The following is a 14,561-nucleotide window of genomic DNA, read 5'->3' on the forward strand; positions in this document are numbered from 1 at the left end:
ACAGCTTAAGCTGGAAGGGAAATGCAAACGAGTGCAATGCTCCGTGAATGGGAAAACTGGCAGGGAGAGACCAAGGGGTAAGCCGGGGTAAAGTGCAACGAGGAAAATTCTACAAACTGCAAACTACAGCCGCACAATGCCAGTACTCGGAAAGTAAATTGCAATCAATTAAATCCAAACTGTCGCAGCGCGTGCCCCCTGATCCGAGAGATCCATTCAATCGGAAAAGAAGCCGCCTCTGGAAAATGGGGCATTGGGGAAGCACAAACAGATGATTTATTTTTATGATACATTTTTACAGTACACTTTCATCAGCAAAACAATAAGAAATCAAGTAAAATTACTGTATTTAATTTTACTCAATGTTCAGCGTCTTAGTCCCACTGTGATGCGCTTCCAGATGCTTCGTCTGAAGTACCGATCACTGAAAGGCCTTCAGTTCCAGCCTCTGTCAGTCGACTTTGGAACGCACAGACGTGTGGTTATCTCAGCAACCTTCTTTAAATCATTTTAGATGGAAAACTTCTACTGGCGCAACAAGGTGGCGGTGGTCACCGGTGCCTCCGTGGGAATCGGAGCCAGCACAGCCGTGGAACTGGCCAACGCCGGAATGCAAGTGGTGGGACTGGCCCGACGAGTGGAGCTCATAAGGGTAAGAACTAGTGACAAATATCACCGAAAAGGATATTCTTTGAACCCTTTGAAATTAGGCCCTGAGCGACCAAGTGACCGGCGATGGCAAGATCCATGCCCGTCAGTGCGACCTTAGCGATGAGGAGCAACTGACAAGCACTTTTGCCTGGATTCGGGAAGAGTTCCACGCCATTCATGTGGTCATCTGCAATGCTGGCATCCTGAAGGCCAATTTCCTAAGCGGTAACTTGACAAAAGAAGGTAGTAGTATCGGGACTAACTGAAGCTTTTACCTTGGGGGTCCAGAGTCACCGACCAAGGACATCAAGGAGCTCTTCGACACCAATGTGGTGGCCACGGCCACCTGCCTGAGGGAAGCCCTGAAGCAGATGGCAGCGGGAGGAGAACGTGGCCACATTGTGGTTATGAACAGGTGAGACAGGTGTCCAGATCCCCAAGTTGTAAGAACCAAGCCCATTGGCAGCCCAAATATTTAAGCTTTTAAACGAAATCAATGAAGCCATCAACTTATTGAAAGTGTTTGGTGTTGTACTGAAAGTGCTTGCCCATCAATCGAATAAGAAATACATGACAGTCCATTGTCTATTGACTCGAAACAATTAGATACAGCTGGAAAATTAGCACAACTGCAAACACCCAGGACAATGCACAGTGGAGGGGGGGGACAGAGGGCGATGTTTGCACAGCTAAAATGGGAAAATTGGGCTCAAACCGAAATTAGGACGCACACGGACACACAAAGGAGCTGTGCACATACAGGACTCGTGCCGATAGAGTTGGAGGTAAATCATTTCGCATACATATTTGCTTTATAGTTTTGCTTGCGCTGGGCAAACATTCCGGCCAAAAGCAGCTTCTGCCTTGAGTGCCAAAATATTTACCAAATTATGTCGTACCGGACGGGTTGGGCGGTTGGTTGGGTTTATTTCCGATCGGGGCTTAATGAAAGTGCAAACAATGCAGCCGCCCTGGCCAGTCAATTGCAGTGTTCAGTGTTGGTCAGCGCATGCATATTGCATACATATTGCAATACGGCATTCAAAGAGGGGGCAGCGGCGGGGCGGGGCGGGTGCGGGAGGTCTGGCGCGTTATTTAAATTAAATTAAAAGCCATGCGGCAACCAAACAGCCCAACAACACAAACATTTATTGATATTTAAATGCAGAAAGCAAAGGGGTGTGCTCTCTTGGTGTTGCATATGGCATGTAGGTGGGTGTACTCGAAAAAATAATTATGAGGCTTGCGAATCGGAAGAGTATTCTTCTTTTAAGGCAAATAAACCTATACTATTTCTCAGACAAGCAGACTAAAATGTTAAACACATTTTAGCCATTTTTCATAGCAATTTTTTTTGGTGTACTAGTATCCGTGTTGCAATGGTGTTGCGGTGTGTGGGCGATGCATTAAAAGCTTTGCATCGCCAATGTGTTTGCCCAAACAACAACAATAATAAGAACAACAACAACTCAATTATTCAACATAATTAAGTATTTTGCATTAAGCCGAATGCGTATTGCATTTGCATTTTGCATTCCAGCACTGCCAGAGCACCAATCGCCAATCGCCAATCGCCAATGGCCGATGATGATGTGATTTTTATTATTTCATGGATTCCAATGCGCACCGCATTTAAAATCAAAAATGTTGCGCATTAAGCCGCATGTTTGATTTGCGCTATGGCTTTAATTTCAAATTGCATTGATTTAATTTTAATGAAATTTACTTGAGTGGACAAACACACTCTCCCAGATAGCAATTATGGCCGTTTGCTCCCCACGGCCGAAAAGGCAAAATTGAATAATTGCGTATACGCACTGTGGGTGGACCCAGACATGCGTGAAGTGGAGGGCGTGTGGACGTGTTTGATTCCTTCCACTTCCCATTTCTGTGTAAATCAGCCAATATTTCTCAACAAGCCAATATTCAAAAGAATCCGACTGGTTTTTAAATGAATATTATGTGTTTGAAGCAATCTTAATTCTTTTGAAATCATTTCAAAGCAGCTGAAACTTTAAATTAAATGGATGCCAGAATGCCTATCGTGCAAAATTAAAGGCAAAAATACATATGTCGATATTAAGCGCCGTTGTCACATACTTACATCCATGCCTCCCGCAGCTTAACACATCCTTACCGGCAGATGCAACATGGAAGTGTATTATAGACACACCGTAGAGTAAATGCACGGCATTTTCCGGCATAATGAGCCGGAGCCAGAGCCGGAGCAGGAGCCGAACTCAAGCGTATTGTCCGCAAACGAATACAATTGTGCGTTCGCAGCGAAACGGGCAAATGCGACTTCGAACTTCGCCAAACGTTAATTAATGGGAAAATGTATTTATTTTGGCCGTGTTGCGAGGAAAAGACAATCCAGAGCTGCAAAAATTTACTGAGGCGTTGCTAATGAGCGTGTGACGTTTCTGGGGGCGTTAGCCCCGGGGGGCGTGGCGTCAATATGCATTTCGCTTAATGTCAGTGCAATAATATTAAGACTTAATTAATTAAAAAATGCAAGGGGTATGCCGGCTGGAAGGCCAGCATCTGCGGCGGTGTCGGCAGCTGTTTGCATTAATATCCCTGGCCTCCAGGACATGCCAGCGCGTCGAATCCCCTTCTATGCACTCGAAGAAAAGTGGGGAGGGAGTCCCTTCATAAACCACACTCTGGCAGCAGTTCCTCTTGCAACTAATTGGTGGGGAAAATAGAGAGCATATTCTTGTTCGATTAGAATTAAGATTTTGTTTAAAAACTTACATTTTCTGCAAGTGCCAGCGTTGAATTAAAAGAAGTTTACGCAATGTTTGCACAAAATGCACAGCGACATATGCAGGCAGGTGGATGCAGAAAACAGGAACAGGACATCCGCACACATTCTTTGAGGCCTGCAAAGTGGTTGGCGGAGTGGGTGCAGGGTCTATAGGTTCCGTCAGCTGCGGACCGTCATTTTTTTGCCGGCAAGTGTCCGGCCCGGCATTGTTATTGTTGTTGCTGCTTTTAAGTGCTCCAATCCGTTGTATTGACTTTATTTACCCACACTCGCTCACTTTTCCTTTTCCACGGACATTTGACAACAACAGCGTTCTCGGACATCGGATTCCGGAAGTGCCGGTGCCCTTATTCAGCGTTTATCCGGCCACGAAGCATGCAATTACGGCCCTTTGCCAAACGGTGCGCCAGGAAATACATTTTCTCAAATTAAATATTAAATTAACGGTAAGTTAAATGCCGTGCACACACCGGAGGGGCCACACGTAACATGCCACCTCCTCCTCCATCTCCTTGCAGAGCATCTGTCCGGGAATGGTGGACACCGATTTCCTCAGTGTTTATTCGCAGGCGGTGGCCGAGCTGCCGAAGCTGCAGGCGCAGGATGTGGCCAAGGCCGTGGTGTATGCTTTGAACACCCCCGACGGTGTCCAGGTGGAGGACATCATCCTACAGCAGATGCGGAGGGTCAATTAACTCATCTCAGAATGGCACTTTCATTGATTTATGTATTTCTTTGATTGAATGTAAAATTATTAAATTTGTCAGAGCTTCGCCGAAAAAGTCATTTTTTCCAGGGATGGGCACGGGAGGGTTTATTCCTTTACAAATATTTACGAGGGAGCCTATAAAAATATTTTATTTGAAAAAAATGCTGCTAAGTAAGCCATGGAATCAATAATTTTTCAACTTTGGAACTTTACTGCCCAACTCTCATCAGTCTGGTCGAAGCAGTGCCGAGGTAAGGTCGCAGAAATAGAATTAAATTTGTATTTATTTTTTCATATTTATTATATATTTATAAATAATTTAATAATAATAAAATTATTATTATAATATACTATTTCTAACAAATATTTCCTTTGCTTCCAGGGCATTCAGTTCCAGGTGCTTGCCGGACCCTTGGATTTCACGAATCCTCGGATTCCAATTCAGCTGCTGCTGAATTGGACTGCGAGGATTCCCTGTTGTATCCCTTCGATTGTCCCTAAAGTTGTGAAGGAGATGAACTAGTTATCCCATTTTCAACCACATCGGGTTTTATGCCAAGATGGTAAGATTCCCAAACCAGTCAAGGGCCTGTAATTGGCAGAGTCTTCAAGAGACTTCTTCTGCCTGAGGCGTAGATTTTTCCCTGTCCTGAAATTTTGAAAATCTGAGCTGCAAAGTCCTGTCTAACATCGAGAAAATGGAGTCTTTAAGTTTGGCTCTTCTTCTCTAGCATCTGTTTAATGTGAGTATGCCAAAAATAGCGTTTCTTACCATTATTTTATTCTGATCTTTGAAGGCCTTATGCCAAAATGGCGAAATAAGAAGTTCATTCCAATGGAAGCAAATCAAGGGGCTTCCATGAGACGTCTACAATCTTCAAGTAGAGTATGGCACTGCCCTTAAATCTTAGAACCCCTTGGAACTAGAAGTCTGAGCTTTGGACGCCTGGATCTTCTTCTCTAGCATCTACCTGTGTTTGGCTAAAAATATAAAATAAATATTTGCATTTACTAAAATTGTTTCGTTCTGAAGAACTTTCACTGTTTATTTGGGTGTTTTCCAGTTACAATGACAGCTAAAAAAGCTAGCTTCGTTGCTAGCTTCTGAAAATAAAATAACGATTATTGGCTTGAAAAATTGCTAATATCGATTGGTTGAATGGGTCTAGTTGAATTTTTTCAAATTTAAACCGCCAGCTTCAAAGAGCTGCCAACTGATGTAAATACCGAAAAATACCAAATATATAAAGAAAAAAGTTATCGAAATGGGGACAAAATGTAGCGAAAAATGTCCAGGGCTGGGCAATTTGAAAAATTTCCCATGTTGGAGCTTATTCATCATTTGCGACTCGGTCATATTGCGATAACTTCTCGGTCACACTGGAAATGTGCTAACATCATTTTTTTGGAGCCTTCGAGTTTGTGGTAAAAAAAAATACAAAGCTAATCAATTCGCACAGGGTCGTTTAACTGCTGCGACCAACCGTACTGATGAAAGAACAATGGACTCCCATGCGGCAGCAACGGCGGCGACAGCGAGAGAAAAGCGAGACTTCCGTGGACCCGCGACCCCGAGCGAATGCGTCCACGTAGTGCAAAATCGGAAGCGAGTGTCTGAAATGTCTGTCTGGCTGGAGGGGTGCGGGTCCAATTTTTGCCGAAAACGGGGTGCGGTGGGCCTGGGCTCCTCAGTGTGATTACGAAATGGGCCCACGATCGAAGGGACGGCGAATATTATAAAGTATAATGCGTGTGCTACCACGTAGTTCCACACGGACACACACTAACACACGCACGCGAAAGCACTCATTAGCAGTGGCTTAGGCGGGATTTCGGGAAGGGGGTCCAATAGCGGGGGAAACAGTCCTTTAATCATCCGATTGCTTGAAATTTACGAGAGTTCCTTGGCTAAAATGGCCCAGAACACCCCCCGCCCTACGCCACTGCCCCACACAGACACCAGAGACGGCAAACAGAAAGAAAGTGTTGCCCAGTGGACAAAGAACAGGTTTTTAACCTAATTATAAAGCCCCGAAAAATTCAGTGCTACAGCACTCGCACACCGTCCGGACACGGGCGCGGAATAGGAAGCAATAACACCGCGTATGCGGGCTCTGTCAGTGTGTCAAGGCCCCGGAAGCAGCTAGTCAGCCGAAGCGCTTCTGATGTTCGAAATGGATTTCCAATAAGTCGCTGTTGTTGCCGCTGTCGCCGTTGTTGCCGCTGGACATTGAACTTGAGAACGCAAATTGCGCACTAATGCACCATATTTTTTCTATTTCTCCCATACGATCCGGCCTGATCTGATCCGATCCGATCCGAGCAGTCTAGCGCAGCAGCTCTCTTCCCCCCACTAAAACAACAACACACACACTCAGCTACTTCGGAGCTACCACTAACAACCCCGCAACCAAAACCAAAAAAACAGGACACACGCCAAGATGTTCATCTGGGACTGGTTCACCGGAGTGCTGGGGTACTTGGGTGAGTATCGGGGTCCAAGGCCTCCTCCGCCGCCGCGGCCTCTGGGCTGCTGGTGACATTGTGCGGCCAAGGCGGCTGAGAGAGCATTTCTTGAGCGATTGCCAACAAAGCAGCGCCAGACAAAAGAAACTGAAATTTGACTGATATGCACAGACGAGGTCAAGACAGTAGCACCGCACCGCATATGAGTCATAGTCGACAGATCCTTGCCTCTTACGAAGCCATGAAGATACTTTTCTATCTCTGATTCCCTCACAAGTCAGGTCTTATAAATGACATAACACTTTCTTAAAGTCCCAACTCAAAACCTCTGAAGAACTTGAGTCTGTTCTTTGTTTTAATAAAAAATACTGTGTGTAAGTAGCTACGTGCCTTACACTAGGCGCTGCTTTATTGGTTTAGCTGCGTACATAAAGTTTGTGACGATTTGGCCCAGAGCACTCAACTGGCACTCAACACCCCCTCCTTTGCAGGTCTGTGGAAAAAGTCTGGCAAGTTGTTGTTCCTCGGCTTGGACAATGCTGGAAAAACCACACTGTTGCACATGCTCAAAGATGACAAGCTGGCCCAGCATGTGCCCACCCTGCATCCGAGTAAGTATTCAATTGTGCCTCCATCTAAACCCCTCCTAACTGACGCACTTTCTCGTAATCCGTAGCCTCCGAGGAGCTGTCGATTGGCAACATGCGCTTCACCACATTCGACTTGGGTGGCCACACTCAAGGTAAGTTTTGGACATTCCACTGATACCCCGGAGCAGTTCGGCATAAATTTGCAATAATTTCGTGCGCATCTATAAACGTGCCCACCGGCTAAATATAGACCAGGGCGACCCATGCACAACACCCAGATTCGACGACAATCAGCATGAAATATAGCGCAGCGGGTCACCCATACAACCGCGGGCTCTATACTCTTTACATTTGTTGCGTTCAATCAGCGTAGCCTCTCATGCGAGTGCCCAGTGGGTCTTGGAATACTTATCTCAAGCCGAAGAGCGAGATTCAAAGCATAAGATGGTTGGGAAACAATGGGCTACAAGTTTATCCTAAAAGCTTAAAAGAAAGTATATGTAATCAAGCAGTTTCTAAGATTCAGCCATCACTGCGCATCTATACGCGAAAATTTAATAATTTATAGAGAAAGGCACACATTCTACGTAGATAACAAGCGTAAATACGCTGTGCGAAAGGAAAACACTCACTTGGTGAGCGTGTATAAATAGGTATCTTATTGAAAATAGTTAGGCCTTATGAAATCGGTGGCCTCTAGCTTGCAACTGATATTGATTCGCACTGCGCCGCCCCGCATTAGTATGCGTACATAGAAATGAACTTGTCATGGTGATGTGACGGTGACGGTCGCGGGGAACCAGCTAACCATGATCGTGCTAGAGATTCTAGCTGCTCGGTCGGGTTCTGTTGTCTCAGCGCGGAAAGATATCAAGTCTCAAGTGCTGATAAGGAAACTTGGTTTAGCTTGTTATATATTTAAACTAATTAAAAGGTTATTTTCGCCAGCGAGATAGTGTAACTAATTCTAAATATTTACTTTCCAGCACGCCGAGTCTGGAAGGACTACTTCCCCGCCGTGGACGCCATCGTGTTTCTAATAGACGCCTGGGACCGCGGCCGCTTCCAGGAGAGCAAAAACGAGCTGGATTCGCTGCTCACGGATGAGGCTCTCTCCAACTGCCCCGTGCTCATTCTGGGCAACAAGATCGACAAGCCCGGTGCAGCCAGCGAGGATGAGCTGAGAAATGTGTTTGGGCTGTATCAGCTTACGACCGGCAAGGTGAGTGGGTCCTTTGAGATGTCTTTGCTTTCTTCTCTAACAACTTGCTTGTTTAGGGCAAAGTGGCTCGTGCCGATCTGCCTGGCCGCCCGTTGGAATTGTTCATGTGTTCCGTACTGAAGCGACAGGGCTACGGCGAGGGTTTCCGTTGGTTAGCGCAGTACATTGATTAAGTCAGAATTAACTACCACCACCAACCAACTCCATAATTCAACACACAACCGAAACTGGAAAACCCGAAACCCGAGGCAAATTGCCCGCTAAATTTAAATCCCGACGAAAGAGATGAACCAACTGAACCCCCAAACCTTAAGCAAAACGAAGCTGCGTGCGCAATTTCTAATTTATACAACAACAACACAATTACAAATAATTCATAATTAATACCACAAAACGAAATGTACATCTGTAATTAAACGAGACACTGTTTAATCCAGCCACACCACAGAAACAAACAAACAAACAAAACAAAAAACAAAATAACATCAAACAACAATTGTAAACATCTTTTCTATCTAGAGAACACCGGATGAGAGACGAGGATGAAAAGGATGTGCAAGGGAAAACTTTTAATCATAATTATGAATAACAAATTGTAGCAAATTAAAGGTGATTTATTTAGGAGCATGTGCTTTCACGGATGTGTGCCCCGCTGTTCCATAAATAAAATTTAGCTATCTACCTTTTATTTAAAAATTTATAATTGTAAATGTCACGATTTATTTCCTCTAGTTTAGTTGGCTGCAAAATATATTATACATCCGCGAATATCCTTCCCGCCCGCCCTTCCGTTTATGGTAAATTTTAATTTAGCTAAAATTTTTTAAGTTGCATGTCATCGATGTACTTTGTTTCTTTTATATACAATACAAAGAAAAAAGGGAAAACAATTAATTAAATAAAATCGCATTTTGTTTGCAAAAATAATTCTAAATAAAACGGAAAAAAGTTTTGTAAAATAAAAATAGCCTCCTGCCCGTCACTTTACTGGGATTGGGTTTAAAATCTGGAAAACTGACATGATCCGAGAATGGTCAATAAAACGCATCTTATTTTTACAAATATATTGGATTTATTCTTGTCGCATTTAAGATTTACGCTAATGAGTCACGTTGGAGCATCTATTTAAATCAGGGAGCAGGCTTCCGTTGGGTGAGCACACAGTTAAAGGGCAGCTATCATGTCGCTTGTCTATTGTGTAGAAAAATATTACAAAACTCTGTATCGGCCATTGGGCTAGGAGGGGCGTGCCTAGCGCTGCTAGCTGCGGCGACACAGGCGCAGACGCCGGCACAGCATTAGCTGCCGGTGGAAGAGACGCAACAGCAGGCACTTGCGCTTGATACGCTCCCTGCATCAGGAACGCATGGAACCGCCCATAGAGCCGGAGCCACTGCCCGCCATGCGCCGCTTTTTCTTCTTCTTGGCGGTCAAGCTCTCCTGCCCGCTATCCGTATTAGAATCGCCGTCGGACGACCCCGCATCCTCGCTCTCGGACGACGAGGAAGAGCTGCTCGAGGAGGAGCTCGAGTTGCTCGAACTGTCCGAGGCAAAGCCGGTGCTCTCGTTAATGTTAATACTATCGGCAATCTGGGCCAGCTCCGGACGCTGGTCGCGGAGCACGCGCAGCCACTTCCGAGACAGTTTCGGCCTCCCCCTAACCGTTTTGTGCCAGACGCACGGAAAGTTTGTCTGGGAGCTGAAGTTCTGGGTTATGGCGATTGTGTCGTCCAGGTTGAGTACCACGTGCCACCAGCCGCCAGGCACAAACACAGTTTCCCCCTCGCCCTGCAGAACCTCTATGGGCCGGAACTGCTCCGGCCAGCTGGGTAGCTTGGTGCGCGGATAAACAGTGCTGAACCAGGTGATGGCCTCGTCTCTCTGCTTTCCACCCATGGCACTGGTCACTTTCAGCAAGTCCTTCGGTGTTTGGGTGGGGAATAGGCACCACCGCTTGTGACCGCGGATTAGAGTGTTCCAAGCACTGGTGCCTAGCGGATCGATGTGGATACCGGTGCCGGACCGAGCAGGCCCCATAACAAACCAGCGGTACGGTGGCCGCCGGCTCTCCCCGCAGTATTGAAACAGATCGTCCCGAAAGTACTTGGGAACCACATAGTCGTCCAGCAGCTTTCTTCTCCGATGGTGTTCGCCGAAGCTGCTGTCAAAGATGTACAGCGGGCTGTCATCCCGCGTGGACTGCATGTATTCTACATAGTATTTCATCTTCAGCTTGACACTATAGCCTTCGTTGTCTTCGCCGCACTTGAACTTCTGGTTGCGGTATTTTTTTGCCAGGCGAGCCATAGTCCACTTTTCCAAGGCCAACCAGCCATCGGTGCAGCCGCGGATTACTACCGGCTTGTAGGGGCGCTCGAAGCGCTCGATGAACTCCTCGCACGACACCTTCGAGTCCTCGATCCGCTCCAAGTTATCCGAAAAGTCCCAGAAGGGCTCGAAGTTTTCGCTGTACCGCATTGCCACCCATGCGTTGTCGCCGTCCAGCTCCGGTCGGGCTTTGCGCTTCACTTCTCGAGTGCGCTTGCGGGAGCGCTTTGGCAGTTTGAATTCCTCGCTCATTCCGGCCCTTTTTGCTGCTAATATTCTGGTAAAAAATTAATTTTCTAAATTTCTAAAGCAGCAAGTGGAGTACGTGAGCGCTGTGTGACCAGGCAGCGAGAGTCAAAATATACCGTTAGAACGCGTTTGAATCTGCGCTTCAAATATTTTTCTAATAAGCTTACTGGAACATATAGAAAGAATAAACTCATCTCTAGCATTGTTATATTCATAACATAAATATAAAAAATATTTTTAAAATTAATAGAACAATCACTTATTCCAGTTTAGTATTTTTTCTCATCTGTTCTGTCTGAGTGACCAGCTAGACTGTACACTTTGAGTAGGCGACAACCCTACACTCATGTGACAGCTGTAGGAAAATAATGATAAGCCAAGTTGGACGAGGTGATACCTTAAAAAGCAACTAAGAAAACACTACTGAAAACGTATTTTTCCCAATTCTCGCAGAGCTGTACAAGGTGCCGCTTCGCATTTTAGACCACCGGGTGTTCGTCAACGGCGAGATCGAGTCATTTCTGGACAACTTTGAGACCCGCAGGAACGACAGCGAGGTGGAGAAACTTTTCCAGGTCACCGAAACTGTGGGATCCCTCAAGTACGATCTCTCTGATCGCTGCATTGCGTCTGGAAGCCAGCACCTGACCCAACTGGGAAGTGAGGTGAACCAGCTTCTCGAAGGAGTCAACGATCTCTTGGCCAAAGCGAAAGTGGAACGCACTGTGAGTGGGTCACCAAAGTAACTAATCATGATTGATTGGCAGTCGCAGTAACATTTCCATTCTTTTTACCAGGCCAGCACTCAGCTTCAGGAAGCTCGACTGGCACGTGAGAAACGACGGGCCGAATTCTTGACCAACTTGGAGCACGGCTATCGCCGGATCGAGAATTCCTTTGAGGAGAAAGAGGAGGAGATTGCCGAACTCTACTCAGACCTCCAGCTAAAGCTTAACATTCCCAAATAATCGACCATGCTGAAGTCATCGATAGTAGATACCAGGGTGCGCCTGATACCCTCGCAGAAGTTGCTGAAATTTCTGGACAAACACAAGGAGCATTTTCATGATGTTCCCGAAAACGTGGCCAATATTATGAAACAGAAGGGGTACTCTTTGCCCCTCGGCACAAAGATAACCAAGGACCATAAAACTGTCTTGAAGCGTCCAAAGATCGATTACGAACTGCTGGGATTACTCACAGCCGACGTAGATGACAGCGTAGAGACGCCTGTAGAATCCAATTTGCCAGGGGATGAGGACGGTGAAAAGCCGCCTGCACAGCACAAGTCTGTTTTGTATTTGGAAGACATTCACTGGCTCAACGATACCCTGGATGAACTTCGCAAGACCGAAGTGTGTGAAGTGTTCTTGCACGAACTAATCGAGACCTGCGACCTAATTTTGCCCGAAAACGAATTCAAGCCACGTAATCCGGATCTGGAGGCGCGTTGTCAAAGACTGCGCGAGGAGCAGCATAACAGAGAGTACCAGAAGATGACCAAGAACGTGGACGCTGGCCTGAAGAACTACCCGGAAGACACCATCGCCTATCAGAGTAGGTTCATTTGGTTGACGTTTTTCACACCTGATTCATTAAATCTATTTCCCGTTTCAGTCAAGAGCCTTAACAAACAAATCATTGCCGTAGTGCAGTTCATCTTCTCGGTGGCCGCCGGGTTTACATTCGGCTTCTTTGGAGTGAATCTGATGGTGGGCCCTCTGCCCTTCGGCTTCCGTATACTCCTGGGCGTGATTGTGGCACTAATCATAGCTCTGGCCGAGATGTACTTTTTGGCAAAGAAGCTGCACGAATACGATGAGGTATTGGATGCGCCCAAGCGCAAACAGCCGCAGCCAGCCACACCACCAAAGCGTCCGGTTCAGGCCAAGGCAAGCGGTGTCCAGACCCTAAAGCCCCATGCAGATTAGAATGTCACTTACTAAATTTCTTTATACAAAAAGACACACATTTTGGATTATTTCGCGTTGCAATTTAGGTTATATAAATATGTAGCTGTAAAAGTTGTATTCTTTGCGGGAGAGGGATTGGATACGTATGCATACTCCATATTGCTGCTCTGCTACTCGTAGTGCGGCTGCGGCTGGGGATTAGGGTTGTTCCATCCCTCGTCCATTGAGTCCGATCCGCCACGTCCCAACCAGGCCATTATGTAGATGAACAAAACAAACGTTAACATCCCGGCAAGAACCAGGAACCACGTGCGACGCCACGGAGGCCGGGAGGAGGGCGCATACCAGCGCCTCGTCCAACGCGAAAAAAGCTCTGCGGGCGTACGGCGCTGGTACTTATTGTCATCCCGATCCGTTCCACCAATTGGAGACTGACGTGGCAGAAGAGGTCGTCGGCTGCTCGCTGTTGGAAGAGGTCACATTAGATCATACTGTTGGAAAATCCCAATGATTGCTCCTACCATAGTCGCCTGCGCTAGGCGGATTAAAGGCGTCCATTAGGAGAACGGAATGTGGACTCTGGGCGTCGTGGCCGTTGGGCTTCGTCCGCTCACGCTCTCCGCCGGAATGAATGTGGTGCACTTTGGTCATGTTGCTGACTGAAGCCTGACTTGCTGCCGGCTTAGACTTGATCAGGCTGCTTCCAATACTCTGATCCTCGGAGAGCTGGAGATGAACCCAATGTATTAAATTGGCGATATGAAAAGCTCGGCGTTTAGCTTACCAGGGCCAGTCCCAAGCCGTTTCGGCCCCAGTTCACCTTAGCAAGGAAGTTTTTCAGCGCCTCAGCCACGGGAGATACAAGGTTGGAATTGGGAAAGATCTCCACGCTGCAGGCGGGGCACTGGTGGCCACGCGGCGCTGTGTTGGCGGGCAGAGCAGCTTGCCGGGCATTCAGGCAGTCCCAATGAAATACATCTTAAAGAGGACAATCAGTTGTAATAGGTGCATCAATCGGGTAAGAGAGAAGCTTACGGTAGCAGACCAGACGCACACAGTCACCCTGCTCCAGGGTGGTGCCGCAAAGGGTGCAGTTGGAAATGTAGTCACTATCCCGCAGCCACTGCAGATACGATTGCACGATGCACTACCAATATAGAAAGTAATACATTAATGTCGGCTTATTGGGTACACCCACTCCACCTACCTTTGGATGGGATTGGACCATACAATGTTCGCAGACGTTGACGCGGTGTTCGAAGCAGAACTGATTCGTCACCAGTCGCTTGGGACACTTGCAAAGACCCATTGTGGCGGGTTTCGAGACGATCCTCAGGCGATGCGGGAAGTGCACTTGGTGCGGCGAAGGGGTCTATTGCATAGTATAAAGGTTTTGTCGGTTTTTATTTGCTTAGCCCCTTTTTGCAAACTTGTTGTTTCTTTTTCTAATTTGTCGGCCACGTATCCAGTGTGACCGCAGATGGACTGCACAATATACTGAAATATAATGTGTTTGATAAAAAATACCGTTGGACTAACAATTTTTTAAAATACATATACAAAAAAAAATAGTTTTTAAAAAACTTGTATCTTTTATTAATAAATGTTTTCAACAAAATTGTATTTTGAGAAACTTTTTATGCATGATCATATGTATTTTTTA

General features: G+C 46.3%; 6 protein-coding genes and 1 long non-coding RNA gene across 9 annotated transcripts; 4 read left to right on the forward strand and 3 right to left on the reverse strand.

Annotated features, from left to right (window-relative positions):
- Positions 1-442: 442 nt before the first annotated feature.
- Positions 443-5,147, forward strand: LOC6500856 (farnesol dehydrogenase). 2 transcript variants are annotated; one of them, XM_001954009.4, is made up of 7 exons: positions 444-652; positions 711-876; positions 940-1,066; positions 3,732-3,867; positions 3,940-4,381; positions 4,513-4,873; positions 4,928-5,147. In XM_001954009.4, the coding sequence occupies exons 1-5, from the start codon at positions 515-517 to the stop codon at positions 4,114-4,116; spliced, it is 744 nt and encodes a 247-aa protein (XP_001954045.1). In that variant the 5' UTR covers positions 444-514; the 3' UTR covers positions 4,117-4,381; positions 4,513-4,873; positions 4,928-5,147. The 2 variants fall into 2 exon arrangements, with proteins under 2 accessions (XP_044570066.1, XP_001954045.1); XM_044714131.1 differs by lacking the exons at positions 3,732-3,867; positions 3,940-4,381 and having other exon boundaries at positions 443-652.
- LOC116654572 lies at positions 2,976-3,738 on the reverse strand. The gene is made up of 2 exons (XR_004309799.2): positions 3,409-3,738; positions 2,976-3,339 (listed from the first exon to the last, which is right to left on the reverse strand). It is a non-coding gene; the product is annotated as an uncharacterized LOC116654572 (long non-coding RNA).
- A 269-nt stretch (positions 5,148-5,416) lies between the features above and the next one.
- On the forward strand, positions 5,417-9,307 carry LOC6500857 (GTP-binding protein SAR1b). Of its 2 annotated transcripts, none has more exons than XM_014911276.3 (6): positions 5,417-5,555; positions 6,457-6,614; positions 7,088-7,207; positions 7,273-7,338; positions 8,173-8,408; positions 8,465-9,307. In XM_014911276.3, the coding sequence occupies exons 2-6, from the start codon at positions 6,572-6,574 to the stop codon at positions 8,579-8,581; spliced, it is 582 nt and encodes a 193-aa protein (XP_014766762.1). In that variant the 5' UTR covers positions 5,417-5,555; positions 6,457-6,571; the 3' UTR covers positions 8,582-9,307. The 2 variants fall into 2 exon arrangements, with proteins under 2 accessions (XP_014766762.1, XP_044570067.1); XM_044714132.1 differs by lacking the exon at positions 5,417-5,555 and adding an exon at positions 5,566-5,615.
- Positions 9,308-9,460: 153 nt separating this feature from the next.
- Positions 9,461-11,106, reverse strand: LOC6499730 (bifunctional arginine demethylase and lysyl-hydroxylase PSR). The gene has a single exon (XM_001954011.3). It carries the CDS (start codon positions 10,986-10,988, stop codon positions 9,765-9,767), a length of 1,224 nt encoding a protein of 407 aa, XP_001954047.3. The 5' UTR covers positions 10,989-11,106; the 3' UTR covers positions 9,461-9,764.
- Positions 11,107-11,268: 162 nt separating this feature from the next.
- Positions 11,269-11,962, forward strand: LOC6500858 (biogenesis of lysosome-related organelles complex 1 subunit 5). Its single transcript, XM_001954012.4, has 3 exons — positions 11,269-11,375; positions 11,439-11,710; positions 11,783-11,962. Exons 1-3 carry the CDS (start codon positions 11,354-11,356, stop codon positions 11,951-11,953), a joined length of 465 nt encoding a protein of 154 aa, XP_001954048.1. The 5' UTR covers positions 11,269-11,353; the 3' UTR covers positions 11,954-11,962.
- Positions 11,960-13,009, forward strand: LOC6500859 (transmembrane protein 199). The gene is made up of 2 exons (XM_044714129.1): positions 11,960-12,542; positions 12,603-13,009. Exons 1-2 carry the CDS (start codon positions 11,960-11,962, stop codon positions 12,914-12,916), a joined length of 897 nt encoding a protein of 298 aa, XP_044570064.1. The 3' UTR covers positions 12,917-13,009.
- On the reverse strand, positions 12,921-14,392 carry LOC6499729 (zinc finger protein-like 1 homolog). Its single transcript, XM_001954014.4, has 5 exons — positions 14,106-14,392; positions 13,934-14,045; positions 13,683-13,876; positions 13,420-13,624; positions 12,921-13,361 (listed from the first exon to the last, which is right to left on the reverse strand). The coding sequence occupies exons 1-5, from the start codon at positions 14,205-14,207 to the stop codon at positions 13,069-13,071; spliced, it is 906 nt and encodes a 301-aa protein (XP_001954050.1). The 5' UTR covers positions 14,208-14,392; the 3' UTR covers positions 12,921-13,068.
- Positions 14,393-14,561: the final 169 nt, after the last annotated feature.

This window comes from Drosophila ananassae, chromosome 2L (assembly GCF_017639315.1).
Source record: "Drosophila ananassae strain 14024-0371.13 chromosome 2L, ASM1763931v2, whole genome shotgun sequence".
NCBI classification, from domain to species: Eukaryota; Metazoa; Arthropoda; class Insecta; order Diptera; family Drosophilidae; genus Drosophila; species Drosophila ananassae.